Consider the following 23,793-nt stretch of genomic DNA (forward strand, 5'->3'; position numbering starts at 1 on the left):
TGCTTGTCTTCTGATCTCCCAGATCTCATATCCCATTTTCTTGTGCTCCTTCTGTAGATCTTTATTAACAATGAATGGCAGAACTCAGAGAGTGGGAGAGTGTTCCCTGTCTGTAATCCAGCCACAGGAGAGCAAGTGTGTGAAGTTCAAGAAGCAGACAAGGTGTGTATTGCTTAGAGGATTCCTTGTAGAACAACCACCCATAACAGCAAAACAATGAATATGTGTTCTAGATGCCAACTTAGGTTCAAAGCATCATTTCTTTGATGACAGCATGTAGGGTGTGTGTGTGTGTGTGTGTGTGTGTGTGTATGTGTGTGTGTGTGTGTGTGTGTGTAGTATTTCTCTTCAGTTGTGCCTCTTCCCTTTTAACAGGTGGATATAGACAAGGCAGTGCAGGCAGCCCGTCTGGCCTTCTCTCTTGGTTCTGTGTGGAGAAGGATGGATGCTTCTGAAAGAGGACGTCTGTTGGACAAGCTTGCAGACTTGGTGGAACGGGACAGGGCAACTCTTGCAGTAAGTAAAATAAGAAAGCAGTTGTTTTTACTCAAAAACGACCACTCAGCTGGAAAGTTTTCTGTGAAGTGTTGTCAGATAGGGGGGCTAGGGAAGGGTAGAGTGTGTATATATATGAATTATGTGAGATCTTTGGGGAAGCTCTTTGTGGCATTTTGAAGGAAAAAGCCATAGCATTGCATCACTACTAAGGATCTTCCTTTCTCATTTTCTCACACCTCCCACAAGCAAAGCAAAACACATCCACTTGACAAGCAAAACAAAAGCATCAAGGAACAGGACCTCCAGGCTATTTGTAAAAGACAAATGCCAAGTGGATCTTTTGCAGATCAAATAGGAAAAGAAAGATTTGTACCCGCATACATTCTACTTCGTTTGTTCTGCCAGATTTTAGAATTATGATAGAGACTGTCATTTCTTTTTACTAGAACAATCACACATACATACATACATACATACACACATACACACAGAACACATAGGAACTTCGTATCTGATGGATTTTGTTTTTTGCTGCTGTTGTTTTTAAAGTAAAAGTTATTTTGAGGACTGGCGTGTTGGCTTGGCAGTTAAGAGCACACCTCTTTCAAAGGACCTGAATTAGATTCCCAGCACCCACATGGACGGTTCATAACTGCCTGAAATTCCAGATCCAGGGGAATCAGACCTCTGGCTTCTGTGGGCATCTGTATTTATGTGAGCACATATGTGCACTCATGCATAATTTAATTAATAAAAAAGAAATATTTTCTAATTACCTAGTTTCTTTGAGAATGAAGACTTTCTGGAGATAAGGAGCACTTAAGAATGTAGACTGTGTAAATCATTGGTCCATTCTTGGATGGTTCTCAATTGGTTATGACTCTATGTTCTCTCTCTGCTTCATAGACCTTGGCTCTTTGCTAGCTAACTATATAGAGAATTTATTATCCAATTTGTGAATATATAAATGTTTTTAGAAGGACTTGGAGCCTATTGAATCTTCTTTTATAAAAGTGATCCAGTGTAGTGACAAGCAGCATTTAAAAATGAGCTTGGTTTTGTACAGTAAGTAGGTGAGCTGTGTTGTCATCAGCAATAAATAGTGTTCTTTAACTTCAGTGAATGGAAGCATTTCAGTTTTAGCTTTGTCAGTAATTAATAATTTCATACCAGTATGTGTTACATACTGTTCTTTTAGAGAGAAACAGTAAATTATAAATATCCATTTTTGTTTATTTCATTTGTTAAATATCTAACAGCCTAGTCTGTCTCAAGTGAAAACAGTTTTACTTCATTGTTTCAGTGGTCATTGTTTTTGTAACAGACTTAATCAATTTAGGAACATGTCATTAAAATAATGTTTATAATGTAAAGCTGTTTATTATTGCTATTTTTATAAATGGACCAGATACTTTACTCTTAATAGATAATGGTTGTTAACATAAATGTTTACAAAAACCAGTCTTTAAATTGTTAAAGTCTGGGCTTCCCCAGAGGAGACCTTGTTTATTTGGTGGTAATAAATAAGCTTGCTCTGCACCATGAATATTTCTTTTCTCAGCAGGGGTCTTGGCAGCTGTGGAGAACATTTTATATCCATGTTGAATGCATACAAAACTAATGTCTCTGCTTCTCTTTGTGGATTCGAATTACTAGTGCACTCTCAGAAAGACCTCCATTCCACTCTGACCATTAATATAGCAGAAGGTGGTTTGACAAGTGGAGGATTTCTTTATCATCAGTTAAAGAAGCATTGTGTTTATATATCTGGACAGTGGTTAAGGGAAATGTACAGGCAGAGAATAGCACATGTGTGTCCATTGTGGTCTTTTACTAGTAGCTAAAGCAAGCCTCTTAGGACTGGACACCTTCCTGTTTGGGAAACACTCACCACTCAAACCCAGCCAGGTTCCCTCTGCTCCTTGTTTCTTCTTCTGAAGAAACCAGTGTGCCACCACAAAGTTCTGAAGTCTTAACTATTCCATTTCTTCTCCTACAGACTATGGAATCCCTAAATGGCGGTAAGCCATTCCTGCAAGCTTTTTACATCGATCTGCAGGGAGTCATCAAAACCCTGAGGTATTATGCAGGCTGGGCTGATAAAATTCACGGAATGACCATTCCTGTAGGTACGTGAAACACAAGTATGCTAAAATAAAGGTGTGTGTGTGTGTGGGGGGAATGTGGGACTCTGCCAGAGTACTTCATAAACACAAAGAGAAGCCATGTACATTGCAGATATGAGACACTTGTGTCAACTTGACAGAGCATAAGGCCAAAAAGATTATGTCACTAACTTTTTTCGTGCCCTTTTTTATGTATAGTCTACATATAAGTATGGAGGGTCATTTAAATCAGTTTACCAGTCAGCTAGGGAGTAGATAGGCAAAGATTTGCCGCTAAGAATTGAGTTAGACCCTCAGTATGGAAATGTTTGAGTCAGAGGAGTACCTATTTTAGCTGCTGGATGAAAGAAATTTTATAGGAAGGAGACTGACTGAAGGCAACACATGGACCCAGCTCTTGGTGAGAAGTCTCATGAGACGAATCCAGGAGGCTCCCGAGGGGGAATTGGGTAAAGGAGATCAGAATTACTTAGATATTTTTTCTCAGATTGGTTCATCCCATTCGCATCTGTCTTTTGCAACACCTTAATTCAATATCAATTTGATTTTAATGTTGATTTCCTTTTTATAGTGAAGTCCAGAATTTAGGAAGGTCATGTGGTCTTTATGTGTTACCTGCATTTCTCTGCATATCATCCCCAGTTTTTGTTTGGCATTAGAACAAGGAAATAATTAATGTTTATTTGCATAGCAATTAAACATGTAAGACAAACTGGAATTAGAGTGCATGCCTAGTGAGATAGTAAAACTTAGTGCCTCAACCAAGTCACTTTGCTAGTAACTGTCAGGTCTAAGAACCAAAATGTATGTGAGAAATTATGGTGCTCTGTTTTGTGCACTGTGATTATAGATGGTCCATCGGGTACAGAGAAAAGGTGTCTACCATATTTATCTTCTTGAAGGATAGCCTTTTTCTAGAAGGCTTTGCAAGGAGTGCGATGATCATTTTGAACCTTCAACAAGACACTATTTCCTCTGACTTGGCGTTTTCGCCCCCACACTGTATTCAACCTCACTCAAGACCCACCGTTAGCTGCTACTGCAGAATTATGCACTATCAGTTGGATCCACAAGGGCCCTGGTGCTATTCTCTTTATAACACTATCCATTATTTCCGAGCCTAGCACTCAGTGGAGCCATTCTCTCTGACCATAAATCCCATGCTTTGACCCTCCTTTGGCAACTCCTACTTATGATGATTAATAATAATCATTACTTGGATTTATTGGATACTTTCCGTTTGCCTGTTTATTATCTCTTCTGCTATAGTAGCCCTGAGAAGTATTATTTCCCCCTTTTGATCTTTGTAACTCAAATCAGAGTCCTCTGTTCCTCTCCTGCCCATAGCTTCCCTGTGATGGAGGACAGATCAAAACTTAGTTTGCTAAGGGTGAAAGAGGAGTTGTGGTGCCTCCCGGTTTCCTCTGAATGAGTGATGATTTTATTGATTTTTATAGTAAGTAGGAAAATGTGGTCCATACTTCAAGCTGAATTTTGTTATAAAGTGGCTCTATGATATGTCAACATACATAGCAAAGATTAAAAACTATCCAGGTCATATATAGTTATTTATCAATTTCATTTTTACTTCAGTTCTACCTCTTAAACTGAAGAATGACTACAAATGCCTTTAGCCAGCTCATTCTGGTGCTGTCAATAGTGAATGGACGGGTGAACTCTAATCCTGTTTAATCACAATGGGACTGAGGAGAACCGGGGTTGTTAGTAGGATATGAATGGATGGTGATAGGAAGACATAAAGTCAGCTCTTCACCAGGAACCTTTTGGAGACACTGCAGAGATGCTGCAGAGAACCCGAGGGGTCCGTAAAGCTAACCTCATTTCATAGACACAGGAACCAAGTACAAAGGAGTAAACTTAACCTTTTTTCAAGACTGTGTAATGAACTAGCAATGGAGCTGAGACAGAAGACTCGGGGACGTGTAATATCACTTCTTAGAATTTACCAGTAGATGCCTGGTTGGAATAGTATTAGTGCCATTTTATGCTAATGTAAAGTTTCATTGCTTGAATAAGCAGCCACAAAACATGTCACTGTTGCAAAATGCCCAGACAGCGAGCGCTTCATGGTGTCTACATATACTAGAATCTGCTAGAGTACAGAATGGGTCTCTGTTTTTACTCTAATGTTTACTATGGATTATTTAAAGGGTTGCTGTCTCCTCCAGAGTAATTCTACTGCAGTCAAACGCTCCACCACTGAGCTATACCCTCAGAGAGTAATTCTCGGTGGACATTACAGAGAGCAAGATGGCATCCATTCACTGAATTATGCTGTAGATTCTTTTTTTATTATTAGATATTTTCTTCATTTTCATTTCAAATGCTATCCCGAAAATCCCCTATACCCTCCCCCGACCCTGCTCTCCAACCCACCCACTCTTGCTTCCTAGCCCTGGCATTCCCCTGTACTGGGGCATATAGTCTTCATAAAACCAAGGGCCTCTCCTCCCAATGATGGCCGTGTAGACCATCTTCTGCTACATATGCAGCTAGAGACACAAGCTCTGGGGGTACTGGTTAGTTCATATTGTTGTTCCTCCTATAGGGTTGCAGACCCCTTCAGCTCTTTGGGTGCTGTAGATTCTTATGTTACTAAAGGAACTCACTTTTACTGTTACTGGCTATGTAAGACTTGCTACAGTGATTGAAATGCCCCTGGTTGTTATCCCTGAGAGTTTGAGGTTCATATCACATATTGCAATTTCTCATACATTAAGATTGGTTGACTATAATTTCAATTATATCATTAGACTTTAGTTTATTCAAGGATATGCCAGAATATGAAAATAAAACTTACATTAAATTTTTTTAAACATTTTTAACCCCTGTCTTTAAAAGTAATATTTTCCTTGAAGGAATTACTCAAATATTAAACTTTTAATTAACTAAATATTGATCTCTGTCTCTGTCTGTCTCCCTCTCTCTTTCCCTCTCTCCTCCTCCCTCTCTCCTTTCCTCCCTTTATCCCCTGTGTAATTTAATCAAATCCCCAACAAAAGACATAGGGAAGTGGCTTGATTTCTCACAAAGAGGATGATTCTGCACTCTTTCCTCTAGGACAAAAGCTTTTCCTAATGTACCTATTGGGTGTGCATACTCAGCAGAAATTAATGTACTGTTCAGTTAAGTTTATAATACAATGGAATATCTAATTGTAAGGTTTTTACATTCTTTATGACCAGAGGGTTCAGATTGTAGTCAGTAAGATCATTGAGTGCTTTGAGCATTGAAGTGTGAGAAGCACCAAGTAGCATCCAGACAGCATATGGAGCCTGCAAAACTGGTTCTATACAGTAGTAAATGAGTAGATTTGTTTTATTTTAATTCTTGGGTTTAAAAGACTATGGGAAGAAAAGTGTTACTAACCTGTGAAACTTGTCACTTGGTCATTTTCTTTGGAAGGAGGCTAGCAAGCAGCTCTGTTACATTGGTAAGGAGTGAGCCAACTTGGCCAGCCAGGCAAGTGATAGAGCTAGTGACCTTGGAAAAGATTAGGACGGTAGCTCCCACATGACTGGCCCCTGGTAACCCTGGTCTACAACCTCTGGGGTCCTGATAGCTGGGAAGAGCCCCTAAATGCCATCAGTTCTTCCCAAGGGGCCCAGGAGAAGGTACATGTCTCATGCTTTCCAGGAACCACAGCTGCCTAATTGGGGGTATCCCTTGGATATGTAGTAATACCCACTGAGTTCACAGGGACAGGGCCCTTTCTTATTCTTTTCAATCAGTGTTCTCTTGGGAAAAGTTCAAGAGACAAGAAACCCTGTGTTTATTTAAGACTTAGTGAGACCAGCCACAGGACTTCAGGAGCTGGTACCCTTTCTGTTCCAACTTTTAGCTCAGTGTGTATCAAATCTGTGAATAGATTATCAAGTACATTTTATTCCTCATAACTCAATCTTGGGACACAATTATCAAGTCAGGTTTACTCCCTATGAGATCAGCTTCTAAAGCTATTGTCTATATTTTTCTTTCATTTTCCAGTAGCTTTCAACACTACATGATACCTTTACAATCTTGCATATGTAGGATGCAGATGGAGAAACCCATGAGTCACTCTGTTGCACTTACATAAGTGACTAGTGCATTTACCCTAAACATCTTCTCACATTGTTTTCTATTCATCTTCCCTATTCTTGCGGCTCATCTGTCCCCCATCTCAGTCTTCATCCCTCCCCCTCACCAGATTCCCTACTCTGTATTTAACTACTTGAGTGCATCACCTTAGCTAAATTATGGTTTAGTATGGGAGCTTTCCTTGCCAGTGGACTTTTTTTTTTTTTTTCCTTTTTTGGTTTTTCGAGACAGGGTTTCTCTGTGTAGCCCTGGCTGTCCTGGAACTCACTCTGTAGACCAGGCTGGCCTCGAACTCAGAAATCCACCTGCCTCTGCCTCCCAAGTGCTGGGATTAAAGGCGTGCGCCACTACCGCCCAGCTGCCAGTCGACTTTTCTTGAGTATTGACCAGTATTGTTGCTGCTTCTGGAAGCCCTTTCCAGAGATCAATAAACCAACTGGCAGTAGTGACTTGTACTGGTATAGTTGGTGGTATCTATGTAGAAGGCTCATGAGTTGGCTCCAAATAGAGTTGGTGTAGTTAACTGATCTTTAAAGTACCACTTGGACTAAATGCCATCCTATGGATAGTTTCTGAGTATTGGCTTGCTGTCCCACCTGCAAAGACTGCTTGCCTTCTCCTCTCCTCCACTTAGGCTAAAATCCCTTAAACAACACCAAGAACAAGGTGAAGCTTGAGGGCAAGGTTTGCAAAAACATGAGAGAGACCTAACTCCCTTGATACTCACAGTGTTCCTCAAATAACTGAAATAATGAGGGACCTAAGAGAAAAGGTGCAAGGGATTTAAATTTGAAAATGGTTAGTATGTTCATCCTTAAATATCATTAAACACAATTCAAAGTTAAAACACAGAACAAGTTGCCATATTCTATATTTCAGATTGCTAAAATTCAGATATTCAGGAAAATGGTTAAAGAGTAGAAAAATGGAGCATGTTGTTAGGGTGTTTTATAACTTTGATAAAGGGTGATTTTCAAATATTTATTAAAACATTAAAGACACATACACTTTAATCAAGAAATCCCAGTACAGATGTACTAGCATACATAAAGTGCTGGCCTTTGCAGTCCTCTGCGACTGAGCCAGGGAGGGACTTGCAGTTAGCTGAACTGAGAAGGCGGGTGGGGGGGTAGGGGGGTGGGGGGGAGGCAGCAGCGTGGGTGTCCCTGTGATGCAGAGTTGCCATGATGAAAGTTCTCAGAGAAATGAAGGCAGTGGATAGCAGCTAGTTTGGGGCAGAAGGACTGGAGATCAGGGAGGGGCTGGGAGGAGAAAGGAGCAGAAGGAGAACTTTAAAAACATATAATTTTGAAGTTAGCTGCAACAACCTGGGTGAGAAACTTTAGTAGTTAAGATGTGCTGAGAGACGAAGATAAACAGCTCACTGCATCATTTGTCTTTGTCTCACCCACCCTCTCCTGCCTTACCTCCATCCCCAGGCCCAGAGGCCAGCCTGCCCCAGGCTTAGCTGTAGCTTCACTTTCCTTGGGGGAGGTGCTGCTGCTTTTGACAGACAAGCCACTAGTGAGGTGACCAGCAACAAGTCAGGAAACAAGGACTTGGTTAGCTTTTCTAAAGTACCCAGACAAATGCATTTCCTAAAGGATTGGGTTTGGGCTTCCTGGCTAATTCATTATTCCAAGGGCCTACTGTTCCCACAAGGGAAGCAAGGCTATTCAGTGTCTCTGGGGCTTTTCCTCCAAGCTCCCAGGGACATCTGCCTGTGTCCCCAGGCCCCAGGTCATGCCAGTGACAGTGCATTGAGTGAAGGAGTGTGTTTCTTTCTCTTCCTCATACTTCCCAGCTGCCCAGCATTTAAAGTGTGCTCAATAGCATTTCCTGTAATGGCTTTTAATTTTGAAAACTACTCAGAAAAGCTGTTTAAAAGCTTGAGGTACCTTGGTATTTAAATAAGCTAACTATTCTATACGTGTTAATATTTAACATAAAACCGAGTTTTTAATGTATTCTAGTTTTAAGTTTCCTCCTGCAAGACTGCTGTCTGTATCATAGATTTGTTCCTCATATTGTTGTAGATGTCCTCTCATTTGTTCTGTTCATGTGATAGGTTTATCTGTAGCTGCCTGCCTGCCTGCCTGCCTGTGTGTGTGTGTGTGTGTGTGTGTGTGTGTGTGTGTGTGTGCACATGTGTGCACACACACACACGTACGCACACACATGTACACAACCACCTCTTACTCTCTCACACAAACACACATGTATGCACAAGCACACACAGACACACATGTATACACACATGTACATACACCTTCTCTCTCTCACACACACAGACACACAAACACACAATACACACACTTACACAACCCTCTCTCTCTCACACACACACACATACACACACGTATACAACCCTTTCTTTCTCTTTCACACATACACATGTATGCACACGCACGTACAGACACACAAGTACACACATACACACACCCTCTCTCACACACACATACAGAAGCACACACATGTAAGCACACACACACGTAAGCACACAAACATACACACACACACACACACACACACACACACACACCCCTAAGGGCTGGTGCTGTCTTGCTTCGTGTGTAGGATGTGCCTCAGTTTCATTTCTGGTTTCCGCTGCCACGTCAGCGCTCCTGTGTCTCCCTGACCCTCTCTGTGGAGTGACCGTGCTTATCTCTTTCAGATGGAGACTATTTTACTTTCACGAGACACGAGCCCATTGGAGTGTGTGGACAGATCATCCCGGTGAGTGCATCTCCTCACACTTGGTATTTATTTTCATTTGACCCAGTTCTCTTAAAGACATATAAAACACGGTCCTTAGTGATGTGTGGTTTTCGTTACTGGGAAGAAAAACCCGAGCTCAAGTTGTTGACATATCTCTAACAGCCTCTCTGCAAATGCTTATTTGAATAGATGAATCGAGTTTCAGGCCTATTACCATGAGTAGAGTTCTCAAGTCATGGGATTCTCCTGATAAAATTTAGCAAAGCAAAGGGCAGTATATGAACAACCCACCCTTGGTTATGGATACCTATCTGCTTACGGGGAATTAGCATGGGGTCATATTTGCTTGTTTCTGTTTTAGATTGGCAACTCAGCATCTTTCCAGGCATATTGTTTTATATGGTCTCTTTATCCCCCTTTCCCACTGTCTCTTTTCACAGAAGTCTAGAGAAAGGTGCTTTAAAGCAGCACAGTTAACATCACAGTCTAAATTGAAACTGTTCTGGGCTGTTGTCTATGTTGTAAAGAAAAATAGATGTAGTGACTAGTGTTTGATTGGAACACTAAACACTGTCCTTCGCTCTCTCCCATACATACCCTTGGCACAGCACAAAGCATCATCCAGGCTTCTAACAGGGCTATCTCATAGCTCTGGCTGGGGGGGGATGGGGGGAGAGGGAGGTGGGCTGTGCTGACAATAAGGACAGTATAGATAAGACAAGAAGGGTTTTTTTGTTGTTGTTATTGTTTTTCCCCTTTCAACACATAGAGGAATAACTCAAGAATTATCTTTGAATTTGGGAGCCAAAGATTCTTAGGGACTTATTAATATTTGCTCAAATGACCTGGTTTATTTGTGAGCTGCACTAGAGAATGAAGAAAGGAAAGAGAAAGTTTTGGTTGGAGTTCTTCCTCTACTCTCTTCAGGGAAATCTCCCTGTATCTGCCACCTTCTCTGCAAACATCAAAACTGTCCCTCTTGCTCTCCCAGATCCTCAGAGCCTCAGCTTCCTTTATAAGACAAGAGCTCCTGTCAGCTGGCTCCCTCAATTACTGCCTCCAAGATTTACGCACTGTAGATGGAATTAAAACATCACCAAGGACTCCTAAGTTTATAAACAACTAAGGGGAAAAGAAATTGGGTGTTTGGTGAAGGCAAGACACTTGTATATTTTTGCAGCTTGCCGGAGCCAGTAAAAATCCTTCAAGGATAGCAGCTGAGATGCTTCAGGACGAAACACATTGTGGTCAGGGGCTGAAGCAGGGGGACCTGAAGCGCTGTTTTCTTCCTTAATGTAATTATCAGACACTTGATAGTACGGAGTCTCATGCCTGAGCTTATGACAATACAAGCTGAATAGTCTATCAAAATCAGTTTAAACCGTGTTAGCTCCCATTTTCATATTCTCATAAAGATACTTTGGTCTTCATGCTGTATTTTTCTGATGAAATTTTTGTATATTCGTTGGTAGGTACATTTTCTAAAGTATATAGTTGTATTTTTATGGCAATGTATATGAAAAGGCTACATTGAAGTCACATTGTCTTAAAATAATTGATAGCTAGGGCTTCAGTTTCTAGATAATATCCATAAAACATTTTTTCCTATCAATATGAAAATCTTGGTGTAAAAAAATCCAAAATTTAAGGGGAAATTTTCACATATTGAGACTTTGGAACAAAGCCCAATTTTATAAATATGAAAGCAAAATTAAAAGTAAATCTAAGAAGAGAAGAGTCACTCCCTGCTCCTCCTCAGCGCAAGCTTTCCTTAGGTGGGCATTTGGAGTGTGAGCATACACTGAACAGAGGGAAAAGAGACACTTTGAAGGCCAGTGCTGTTCTTTCGTAGTGATGGCATCAAAACCCAAAGTCTACACTCGGTGGCAGAGATGATCTATGTTCAGGAAAGTTGTGAAAATCTGATAAGTCACAGCTTCTTTCTTTCAAAATCTGAGAAGACAAAAAAGTAATGGAGAGACCTTTCCCCTATCTGTTAACTTTGTTATCTATTCCCTTCCAGTGGAACTTCCCCCTGCTGATGTTCACCTGGAAAATTGCTCCCGCACTGTGCTGTGGTAACACCGTGGTCATCAAGCCCGCTGAGCAGACACCACTCAGTGCACTATATATGGGAGCCCTCATCAAGGAGGTAGGGGAAACTGACTCCCAGGGTGTCTTCCCCTCCCTCACATGGAGCCTGTGAAGCAAGGCACAGACAGCCTGAGGGGGGATACAACACACTTCTTCCAATTTGTGTTTCTTAGGCTGGCTTTCCACCCGGAGTCGTCAATATCCTGCCAGGGTATGGACCAACAGCAGGGGCAGCAATCGCTTCTCACATTGGCATAGACAAGATTGCATTCACAGGCTCTACTGAAGTAAGTACCTGAGAGACCATGGGCTGAGGGGAAGTCCCATGAGTGAGCAAAGGGGCTGAATGGAGATGCGAGTGTAGCATGCACACTTGTAATTTCCATGCAGGGAGGTGGAGATGGCAGGTCTCTGAGATTGCTTGCCAGCCAGCCTTGGCTACTTGGCAAGTTTAAGGACAGGGAAGAGGGTCTGTGTCAACAAAAGGAAACAAGGTGACTGCTCCTGAGAGGGACAGACAATTGAGGTTGTCCTCTGGTACACACATGTGCACACACACACACACACACACACACACACACACATATGCAATAAATACATACATAAATGCTGCAAATAGTACCCATAGGGTCTACACCCACAGTGAGCACCCAGACCCCTCTAGGGGCAACACCAGTCTCATTTATAGATTCCCCAATGAATGGGAAAGAAGAGGTATACATTTTATACTGACTCTTTGTGATTCTGTCTGGGTAAAAACTACCCCACAGGCTGGGGCTCTGGGCATTTCTTTTATACAGGACAGAAGCAAGTAGAGAAGTGGGAGATCTAATCTAGTCTGTAATGGAGGAAACTAGAACAACTTTCCCTTTACATTTCACTGAGCCCTATAGATGAAAGAGGCAGTTGACTGCTATAGAACACTGGTCAGCAAAGATTTCTGTGAAAGGCCAGACCCTTAAGTGTTGGAGACTTTGCAAGCAATACAGTCTCCATTTCATACTCCACTATGCCTAACTGGTACCACACATGCATCATACATGAATTTATGAGTCAGGCTGTACACTCAATAAATGTTTTTCATAGACACTGAAATTTGAATTCTATGTTATTTTTCTACATCAACAAATACCTTATTTTTTCAGATAGTGAAAAATGTAAAGACTGTTTTTATCTAGTAAGTCAAACCAAAACTAGCAAGGTAAATACGAGTTGTGGTTTAAATTCTTGATCATCACAAATCTGCTGTTCTATCATGTCTCTGATTTAGGTTCAGATGATGAAAAAGTTTCAAACTATTGTTGGAGACTAGATGCTGAAGAGCACCTGCATCTAATTAGGATCGGATCAGATAATGGAACTAGAAATGTTGTTCTCAGTCTCTTTCTATAAGCTAGCGCTGTTCCAGAACTGCAGGTATCTATCCGTGTTGGAACCCCATGGAACCCCATGGACAGCAGCGCTGGATGTGAGGTAGCCACAGAGCTGCGGTGGTCAAGCTACGAGAAAGAATGAGAGCTGTGTCTGTCAGTCAGAGTAGAAAATGGAAAAGAAACAAATGAAATTGGTTTATATTGTGTTTAATACATATTTTAAAGCATCATTCCAGCCTATCTCTGTAGAATTACTAAATCCATATTTTACATTCTCTTTGCCTGTTGAAGTCTATGAGATCTAGTGAACAATTTACATTCATACCACAACTCAGTGCCATTAGCTGTACTTCAAATGTTCTATAGACATATAGACAGGTGGCCAGTGGCCAGCATACCTGCCAGAGAGATTTAGAGATTTCCTTAAATCAGGAGATGCAAAATTAATGATATTTAGCTAAATGGTCCCTTACTATTTTTGTGTAAGCTAAATAGACTTGCATGCTAATTTACATTCTCTGTTTCCAAACTTTTATTTGACTTTTACTTGTTATCATAATTTTGAAATGTATGGAACATGCAACCCAAAATGTGAGTGTGAAGGAGACATATTCTTCTAGGTGCACTGAGTCTGTTGTTTTAAAAGTATTTGCTAAAGACTAGATGCTAAGAACACCTGCATCCAATTAGAATCAAACTAGAAAGTAATATCTACAAAGCAAGCTATTGGAAGGAATTCTGAATTAAAAATAGAGGCAAAAATCTAGGCGGGCTTTTAACAGAGTCACAGGAAACCTCCATCTTAATCTGATGTGAGGATGGTTGGCAAGAATCCTGAATAAGATACTTCCAAACAAAATGAACCAGGATCTACAAAGGATTAAATACACAACCAAATAGAAGTTAATCTAGGAATGCAAGGTTGGTTTAATAAAGAAAACAATCGATTTAATACTCCATATTAGTCAAATAAAAAGCAAAAGCTACATGATCATCTCAGTAGAATAAGAAAACACTTGACAAAAATCTACCCACACAGAAACCTATACACAGCTGTTTATAACATTAGTATTCCTTGAAGTAGAGATGTCCCAAATGTTATCAAATTATGGATAGATGAAATGTAATATAGCCACAAATGGTATATTCTTCAATAATAAAAAAGAGAATGAGACATACATAATATGGGTCAACTTTGGAACTTAAAGAATGTGGTAATGACAAGCTGTATATTTTATGATCATACTTAATTGAGAAGTGTCTCGAAGAAGCAAATGTATACACTCAAAGCAGATTAGTGATTGCTAAGGGCTAAGATGAGTGACTGTGGATGAATATGAAATTTCTTGTGGTTTTGTTGTATTTAGATAGCTGTAATCATTGTGGGAGTTGTATAGCTCTGATAATAAACTAAACTGCCTGAACCACATACATCAAAAGGAACATCTTATAGGGTGTGTAATGGATCTCAACAAAGTTGCAGAAAGTGAATGGTTCTGATGGAGGCTTTAAACTTTGGATAGTAGTAGTCAGCACTGATTGAGCAAATACTTCTTAATGCCAGCCGAGTGCTTGCCATCCTACCACATCAACTCAGCAGCCAAAAAAGGTGCAGGGGTAAGCTTAGCCCAGCTGGGAAGTTATAAGACTGTAAGCCACACCCTGAGCCCCAGTGCCAGACAGTGCTGTACTGCCTTCTGACTGTAGTCTCACACATGCCTTCAGCAGCCAGGGTTCATTGAAATACAGAATAGCAGATACCCTCAAAGAGGATAGTTATTGTTTGTTTGTTTAATTTTTTTCCTGAGAGCTCTATTTTTTTCATTTAATTTTTTTTTTTTTTTTTTTGCTTATTCACTTTACATCCTTCTCACTGTCCTCTCCCAATCAGCCCCTCCCACAATCCTTCCTCCACCCCCCTCCTCCTCTTCTCCTCTGAGGAGGGGACTTATTTTTTGAAGCAGTATTACTCTGCAGGTCACACTGGCCTCAAACTTATGACAGTCCTACACCTTAGCCTAGAAAATTCAAGGAATACAATTGTGACCCACTATGAAAAACACAGTTTTTAGATAATGACGAATTTTCAGTGGAAACTGTCCCATTGCATGAGTCATTTAAAAGTATTTAATTCTGAAAGGCTCTCACCATTGTTCTAATTAATTTTTTCTAAATTTCAAATTAGGATTGCATCTTTAGTACCTTGTCGTTTGATCTGGTACAGGTCACTTTTTGATACAGGAATTAAAGTTTGATCCCAAGCTATCTCAAGTCAGTTCCACCAATCTTTCCTTAGCATTGAGCTACCATCTACTGCTAGGCTTTGGGGAAGCAGCAGTGGGACATGTATCAGGAGAGCCCACAGGACAGCCTCTGAGTGGCTCTACAGTATGCTGTGCAAGCTCACACAAGAAGATGCCTGGGCAGTCTCCTTTAACGTTGCCCAGTTTTAAAGATGTGTTCTAATAGGATAGAACCAAAATTCTCCCTGTGAAGTTACCTCCTACCTTTTACATCTAAAGAAATTTCACTGTTCAAGACATTTAAACTTGAATAAAGACGTCCTTCGTTCAGAAATAAAAATGCATTTTTAAATTAAGTGCATTCCTCCTCCCTTATTTTTTGAGATGGCTTAAATAAGAATTATATTGTTTTATTTTATACATGTAAGTATTTGACTTCATGTATGCATGTACAACACATACATGCCCTGCCCATAGATGCCAAAAGAGTGTCCCCTAGAACTGGAGTTATTAGATGGTTTTGAGCCACTGTATAGATGCTGGGAACTAAACTTGGGTCCTCTGCAAGAACATCCAGTGCTCTTAATCACTGAGCCATCTTTCCAACAATAAAAACATGTTAGGAAAAAATAATTCTCCCTATAAACTCTGTAGTGACTACTGTCACATGGGAGGATTTGGCTATACCTTCCTTTCAATGTGAAAATGCAGGTTACAGGACCAAATTGTGAAGGAAACAGGGAGGAAGGGACCCCAGCTCTGGAGACCACTGTGAATGATGTTGCCTGCTATTAGTGTGCAGTGATACTGGTATCAGTCACATCTCAAACCCAAGCCCACTTGCCAAGACCAGAACCTTCCAAAGGTCAGCACTTACTTTTCTGCAGTGTAGGAAGGGGAGTTAGCTTTTGATGCTCCCTAGCAATAAGGTGCCCGGTTTGTCTGTTCATCTTTACAGCAGTTCCACTTTAAAGAAAAAAAAAAGATTTATTTATTTTATATATATGAATACACTGTAGCTGTCTTCAGGCACACCAGAAGAGGGCATCAGATCTCATTAGAAATGGTTGCGAGCCATCACATGGTTGCTGGAATTTGAACTCAGGACCTCTGGAAGAGCAGTCCAGTGCTCTTAACCACTGAGCCATCTCTCCAGCCCCCTAGCAGTTCTACTTTTGACAGACATTTAAAATTCCAAAACTGCAGACTATATACATAGACTTTCCCTATCCAATAAAGTCTTTTCAAGATAATGTGGAAAGATGGGGAAAAGGGAGAAACACCACCTTAAAAACTCACCCAGCAGATGAGACCTGTCGAGGAGTCGGTACATGTTTGCCTTTCTCTAGAAACCAGTAGATAACGTTGTCGTTTTTCAGCAAGAAATTCAACCAGAGGATTCAAATTCCATTAAGAAGAACAATTAAGAAAGATCACATATGCCAGATTTGTATGTGAAGTCTCAACTTGCTTTACATGCCTATTATGATTGTATGCATTTGGTTACAGGACTCATTACTGTGTGATCTTTGCAGTCCTCAGATTTCCTGCTATAGATGAGGAATGATTTTTATCTACTTTGTGGATTGAGAGGATAAAAGAAACTGGACTGAAGTGTTTGGCATGGGGTCTGGTTCTAGGCAAAATGTCAGTGAAGATGAGCCACCGTTGTTTCCTGGGTTTTGTTGTTATCTGTTTGAGATGGGGAACTCACAATGTAACTCTGGCTGCTCTAGAACTCACTATAGTTAGAGGCAGGCTAGTAGAGACCCATCTCTTTAGTCTTGGGATTAAAGACATGTGCCACCGCACACAGCTATTTGCTATTTTGTTTGTTTATTTGGTTATTTGAGTGACTTAAGGGAGGTGGGGAGGATTGAGACAGGGTCTTACTGTGTATCCCTGGCTGTCCTGGAACTTGACTATGTAGTCCCAACTAGCCTGGAACTCACAGAGATCTGCCTGCCTGCTTCTGTCTCCTGAGTGCTGAGTTAAAGGTGTGTATCACCACACTCAGCTTTCTATTTATTTCCAAGTGGCATTTACAGGACAACCTATGCTTAGGGAAGTATGGTATAAAAGAAGGGCCAATGGATTCTCCCAGATGAAGACCCAGCTTTCTTACTGTGTGACCTTGGCCTCTTTCTTGTCCTTCATTTTTCATGTTTGGCAGGCTGTAGTAACTCTGTTAAGGCTTATTTGTGGCTCGGAACAACACATTTGAAAGGTCCACCCGTATTGCTTGGCACACGGAAAGATTTCAGTAAACACTAGTTGAGTATGAAACCTCCATTTGCAAAGAACGTCTGTCGAAGGCCGATTCCCACTCTCCTCTGGCAGCTTCCCTCTCCTTTTGTTTGTTTTGTGGCTTTCATAAATAGTTTACAGATATTTTTGGCTTCTAGTAAGTAGCATATGTGTGTTTCTCTTCTGTTTCATGTTTTGGAAGATTGACCAAGTGCTAGCTTGCATAAACTCTTTTAAAATCCTGTAGGTAAATTAGTGGACAACTTAGAATGTAGCCCAGGAAGAGATTGGTATCCTTTAAACAACTCACTTAGGAATCCCTGCTGTGGTCTAGAGTGGGGGCCACTCTTTCAACCAGGGTTTGCCAAAGTGACATTCTGTTACTTAGAAGAAACATGTAATGTAGATATCATTGCTTTCAGCAGTTGATCAGGAACACCTCGCCTGTGGTGCTGGTGGGAACTCAGTCAGATTCAGGTTGCTGGACTTCACCCCAGAACTTCTGGATTAAGTTGAACTTGGCAGCGAGTCTAAGAATCCTCATTTTAATAAACTTTTCTAAGAATTCTTAATCCGTGGTCAAGAATCAGTGGTTTACTTGGACTGGCTCAGTTGGGTCACACTCCACATCCACTTAGAACTCCATGATGCTGAGTGTGTTAATCCGTGCTAAAACAGGACATTTGTACTTACTAGAAGGCCACCCGCATTGTCTTTAGATGCAGTTTCTCTGCTGGCCATTCTAACAAGCTCTCCCCAGATGGCCCAGTGCTGCACAGTGAGAGTGGCTGAGCCCGGTGCCATGACTCTTATTTGCAGTGAAAGCCTTGAGTGGTGCCATCCTGGGTGCCAGAAACTATAGGTTATTGGGCACTGATATATTCTTTGTTTTATTTCTGTATCTCACATAACTTCTCTTCATTATTCTTTTCCCATCAGGCTCTGATTATATTAAATTTTAATTAACTTAACCCTACTACATCTATTAGACTTTAGAAACTATCTCTCCATACCTTAGCCAAGCACGTAGGTTCAGTGTAATTTTCATGTTAGTCGTCCATAAAGGACAAAAAAGAGCTATGTGGCACAGTTAGCCTCTACCATAACTATTTACTTGCTTAATAGATTGTTACTAATGCATTCATTGAGGCATGCTCTAGGTACAGTAGATCTCACATATTTACAGTGCACAGCATGGTAAGGCAGGCATGTGGAGCCATCTCCCAGGAACACAAGCTCATCACAGAGCACACAGGCTCCACACTCAGAAATCTCCAATCTTCATCTTTCCCTTATCCCAGTCCCTACACTTTGGGGTACTTTATGTTTTTTGACTAAATTATTTTCATTTTCTATAAGTTTATATAAATGGGTACAGTATCAGTAGCTATTTTCACTTAGAATAATTACTTTGAGATTCACTTGTGTTGCTGTATCATCTACTAATTCTTACTGCTGAACAGTAATTTATTTTATGGATAGATCACAACTTGATTATCCTGCCAGCTGTTGTTGAACATTTGAGTTGCTTCCAGATTGAGTTTAGTAAAAAAAAACAAAACTCTGTGAACAATCCATGTATAAACCTTCTCTGCTTCCTTCCCCACTGTGTGTGTGTGTGTGTGTGTGTGTGTGTGTGTGTGTGTGTGTGAGAGAGAGAGAGAGAGAGAGAGAGAGAGAGAGAGAGAGAGAGAGAGAGNGAGAGAGAGAGAGAGAGAGAGAGAGAGAGAGAGAGAGAGAGAGAGAGAGAGAAAAGGGGGGCAGGCATCTAGGGATTGCCACATGACCACATAACCATAGCATGTTGAAGTCTTCATGCCATTTTATATTTCTATCTGCAAAGGAAATGCTTCCAACCCCTCCCCCCACCAAGAGTTTCATATGGTTAGACTTGTTAATTTAATCCCTTCAGATAGCTAGATGATATTAATATCAGTGTTTTATTTAGAATTCTCAACTATTAAGGAATTTTTTCATATATATATATATATATATATGTATATATATATATGCTACAATGTACTTTCTTTGATAAGGTTTCTTTTAATTTTTGCCCCTTGGGAAGGGAAACATTGCTTTCTCACTGTAGAAATCTGAAAATTCTTTCTGTATTCTGGGTATAAGTCTTAATACTTTGCAGATCTTAACTCCAGTCTGTGGTCTTCTCTAATTATCTTAACAGTTTATAGAAGAACAGTTGTTCTTAGGTTTGATTCAGTCCAACAATATTTTATTTTATAGATCAAGCTTTTGATGTTATTGCTAAGAGACCTTTGCCTGCCTTAAGAGCTAAAAGATTGCCTCCTGTTTCTCCCTGTGGGGATTTTTGGTTTTGTTTTACATTTAAGTATATGCAATTTGAGTTAATTCTTGTGCTTGTTATCAAGTAAAGATTGGAGTTCTCTGTTATTAATATGAGTGGCTGTGGGTTGTCACCACTTGTTGAAAAGATGCCCCTCCACTGGATTCCCCTGTGTCTTTCTCAAGCATGAGTGTCCATATTTGTTTGGTTCTTTCTAGATTGTTTTTTTACCTATCTGTGTTTTCATTAACCAATACCACGTGATTTTGATGGCATCAGCTATATTTAAAACAGGAGAAAATATACCAACAACTAAGTGCTCACTCTTTAAAGACAGTCTATGGGAAAGAGAGATAGAGGGGGAGTGTGGAGATTTGACTAAATGACACCCACAGGCACATATATTTGAACGCTTAGTCACTCGGGAGTGGGATTATTTTAGAGGATTAGAAGGATGGGGGTGCAGCCTTGTTGAAGGAGGTGTGCTGCTGGAGACAGGCTCTGAGGTTTCAAAAGCCCATGCCAGGCTCTGCCTCTCTGCTCTGCTCCTTGTGGATCAGGCTGTAGCTCTTAGCTACTGCTGCAGCGCCATGTGTGCTGCCCTGCTCACTGCCTCCATGATAATGAACTAAGCCTCTGAAACTGTAAGCCAGCCCCAATTGAATTCTTTTGTAAGAGTTGCTTTGGTCATAGTGTCTCTTCACAGCAATAGAACGCTAAGATAGGGAGGAAGCCAGGCGAGGTTGGGAAAGAGAATCCGGTAGAAGGAGACCTGTAACATGTTTGGCTGGTAAGAACATGTACCATAGAACCGTGCTCTCGTGTGCATTGTTCAGCTAACTTTTTCCAGTGGAGTATATATTTGGTATTTCTCAAAGAAGGCTTACAGTCATTCAGAGGGGAGCCAGTTCTGTGGCTTTTGAGGTAACGTCATGTTTTTCTATCTGAAATGACATCAGTGGCAAATGTCAGAGGACCTTATCTAGAACATGAGAATCAGGTTGTGACTATTCACAGTAATAGTGAGCAAGCAGAGGGTGCTCCCAGGCAGACAGCACCAGCCCAGCCTCCTCATCCCCCGCTGCCTGGAATGTATTCACCCATCTATTCTTTTTAACTTTTTTTGGTTACTTGGAAACCACAGAATCTTATAAATCAAACATGTCACTTAAAAGTATGTTTGACTGTAGCTTCTGTTAGGATTGCTCTGGGGAGAAGGAACCTATTGACACATTACAAAACATCTGCAATGTTCTGAAACAAGAAGCTTAGTTGAAGTGGCTGCCTTCCATTTTACTTCAGCAACAGCCTTTAGAAAGCAAACAGTACTCAGATTAAAGATAGGGTCGGCTTCTCTTTATGCAGCTAGATACATAAGCAATACGTGTAAATATTTCATAAGTGAATATGAAAGACTTCTTATAAACACAGAGTCAATAAACATCCTCAACCAAGTATGGGAAGACAGTTTGCCTTCTGCTTGAGATAATGTATTTCTTTTCGTTCAGTTAGATTAGCAAACCATGATTTCATCATTAGTCAACAAGATAGTAGAGAGACCATCAAAGCAAGCTACAGGAGAGTCCAGATTGATCTGTGCCAAGCCAATGTTTGTAGCTAGCAGCTGTGTTACCACTGATGCTAATTCACGCAGTGGGGTTCTCCTTTCATTTCCCAAGTGGGGTGATGCTCCTGTCCTATGATGTAGACCCATTCCTGCTGCTGGAGTGGGGAATCAGGTCAGTTCTCTTTCCCTGCTCCCCTCAGCCCTTGTAGCTAGTTTGTGGTTTGGGGCAGTTTTAGTTTTTTGTTTTTTGTTTTTGTTTTTGTTTTTGTTTTTTCAGCAAAGAGGCCTTTTCCTAAGGTTGAGCACAATCCTGTAGTGAATCCAAGGATTTTTAATGAAAAAAATGCCAGTTTGATATGACAAAATGTTCAAATTTATAGGTTTTAGATTTTTTTACCTTCTCTTTTTAAAATTCTTCAATCATGAATGTGAAGGAATAAGAGGAAGTGTGGTTCTGGCTGGGGTTCTCTGGTTTCCTCTCTCATTTGCTAAAGCAAGGATTCTGCTGTAGGCTCTCTCAGGCCGAGGCTGAATGGCCAGGTCCTGAGAAGCCTGTCCCTTTGGCTCAGCTAGGTGGTGGCACAGGCTTCTTTCCGATGTGAGTAAATCAAGCTTCTTCCTATTAAAGTAAGAAGTCAGACCTTGAGGTTTTCTTCTTTGAAAAAAAGGATGGCAAAGTGGAATAGCCAGGTGATTTAGATGAAGTGGATTTAGATGAAGTGGATTTAGATGAAGTGGATTTAGATGAAGTGGATTTAGATGAAGTGGATTTAGATGAAGTGGATGTAGATGAAGTGGATTTAGATGAAGTGGATCGTAAGCTCTTGTGCATAGTTGTCAGACTCTTACATAGCAGAGGGGCCTAATCACAGCACATCTAGAGAAGAGAACTCACCACAGAGAGGCACGGCAGCAAGATCTCTGAGCTCCGGGTAGACATTCTAGGTCCAGTCCATGCTCTGTCACTTTGTGGGTACCAGACACTAGGTCATTTCTAAACCTCTTTGAGTCCTATTTTCTTCCAACTATAAAATGGAGCAACATCTCTGGCCTCTCATAATTGCTGCGAAGATTAAGATAATGTGTGTGAAGACAAACAGCATATAAGAGGCTCTCCGTCAACAGTTAACATTAAATGGAGCCATGGTGGCAGATGAAGGCTGTCCTTCAAGGTGGGTTTGGGCTTGCTTTGGTTTTGGCACCCCTCTCCCAAGTTCTTTCGCAGTTCTGGGAATTAAACCTGGGGCTTTGCAAATGTTACTCCCACTGAGCTATATCTCCAGCCTGATCCCATGGCTCTTAGTGGCAGTAGTGCATTTGAATACTCTCTGGATCTTTTGAAAAATAGCCACAGCTGTGCCCCCAAGCCTGGGCTAGGTACACTTTCCAGGTAGAGCGCAGACACAGAAAAGGCTGTGAGTGACTGAGTTTCCTAGGTACAGTCAGTCTTCCAGTTGTGCAGCCATCCCCTTCATGAGAGATGAGGCTGGAAGGTCGGGAAGATCAAAGAGAAAAGCATCAGGTTGGCTGCAAGCTCAGGCTGGGATGGGCGTCCCACAGTCTCTCACCTCTATTGCCCTCACTTCCAGAGTCTCCATGAGTAGCTAGGCTTACTGACTCAGCAAATGTGACTGAAAATTACACACACACACACACACACACACATACACACACACACATGCACACATACATGCACACACACACACACACACACACACACACACACGCATAGAGCCCCTGGACTGACACATTCAGCCTGGTGAGGAAGACCCACAGCTGGTAAGTAAGTACGGGCTGAGAGTTATGGACAGAGCACAGTGGGATGGGAGGAGAAGAGGCCAAGCGCTGTGGGAAGGGTGGGAGAGAAAGCTCACTTCTCAGAGGAGGTGCCCAGAGGGAGGTCTGCAGGGAGTTTATCAAGTAAGCCAAGAGAAGAAAGCCTCGCCAGGCAAATGAAGCAGTTTGTCCAAAGACCCAGAGGAGGTTCCAGGAAAGGCGTGTGGTTTTGTGGGGGCTCCGGTGGTAGATGGGGAGTGGTGAGGATCGTGGGAACAAAGGCCAGAAACATATTCATGGTTGTATTGATTTCCATAATCTGCCTTTTGCAGACAGTGCCTTGAATTTGCTGTTACCATGGGAAAGTTGCCTTGGTTTTTTTCTGTTTCCTTCTGGTGAAAATTGAAGAGATTAATATGGTTTGTTTCTTGGTATTTCAGGACAAAAATGCCCACTTGGTGTATTTCTTGCCATTCCTATTTCCATCTCATCTGGAACCAGCAAGTGCAGCTCTGAGAACTTTGAAGGAAGGGGGTGGGGAGGAAGCAGGGTCGGTGACTTGGGGTTCAGTTTAAGAGGTGAATTAATGCTAGAGAAAGTTGGCATCTTCAGAAAGTGGTCTGAGATCTTTTGTACAGGTCTGTTCCATTTCTTTCTTTTTTTTTTTATATAAGCTATTTCTTTCTTTTTTTTTTTTTTTTTAAGATTTATTTATTATGTAAGAATACTGTAGCGTCTTCAGACACTC

At 41.1% G+C, this 23,793-nt stretch overlaps 1 protein-coding gene across 1 annotated transcript in view; it reads left to right on the forward strand.

The window, feature by feature from the left end:
* Aldh1a2 (aldehyde dehydrogenase 1 family member A2) overlaps window positions 1-23,793 on the forward strand; it is an 80,924-nt gene that overhangs the window by 36,945 nt on the left and 20,186 nt on the right. The window contains exons 2-7 of the mRNA XM_021206039.2: window positions 58-162; window positions 376-516; window positions 2,498-2,627; window positions 9,400-9,461; window positions 11,467-11,595; window positions 11,711-11,824. Of these exons, the coding sequence (XP_021061698.1) occupies window positions 58-162; window positions 376-516; window positions 2,498-2,627; window positions 9,400-9,461; window positions 11,467-11,595; window positions 11,711-11,824 (681 nt within the window). The remainder of the gene's footprint in view (window positions 1-57; window positions 163-375; window positions 517-2,497; window positions 2,628-9,399; window positions 9,462-11,466; window positions 11,596-11,710; window positions 11,825-23,793) is intronic.

Source organism: Mus pahari, chromosome 10 (genome assembly GCF_900095145.1).
Source record: "Mus pahari chromosome 10, PAHARI_EIJ_v1.1, whole genome shotgun sequence".
Taxonomy (NCBI): Eukaryota; Metazoa; Chordata; class Mammalia; order Rodentia; family Muridae; genus Mus; species Mus pahari.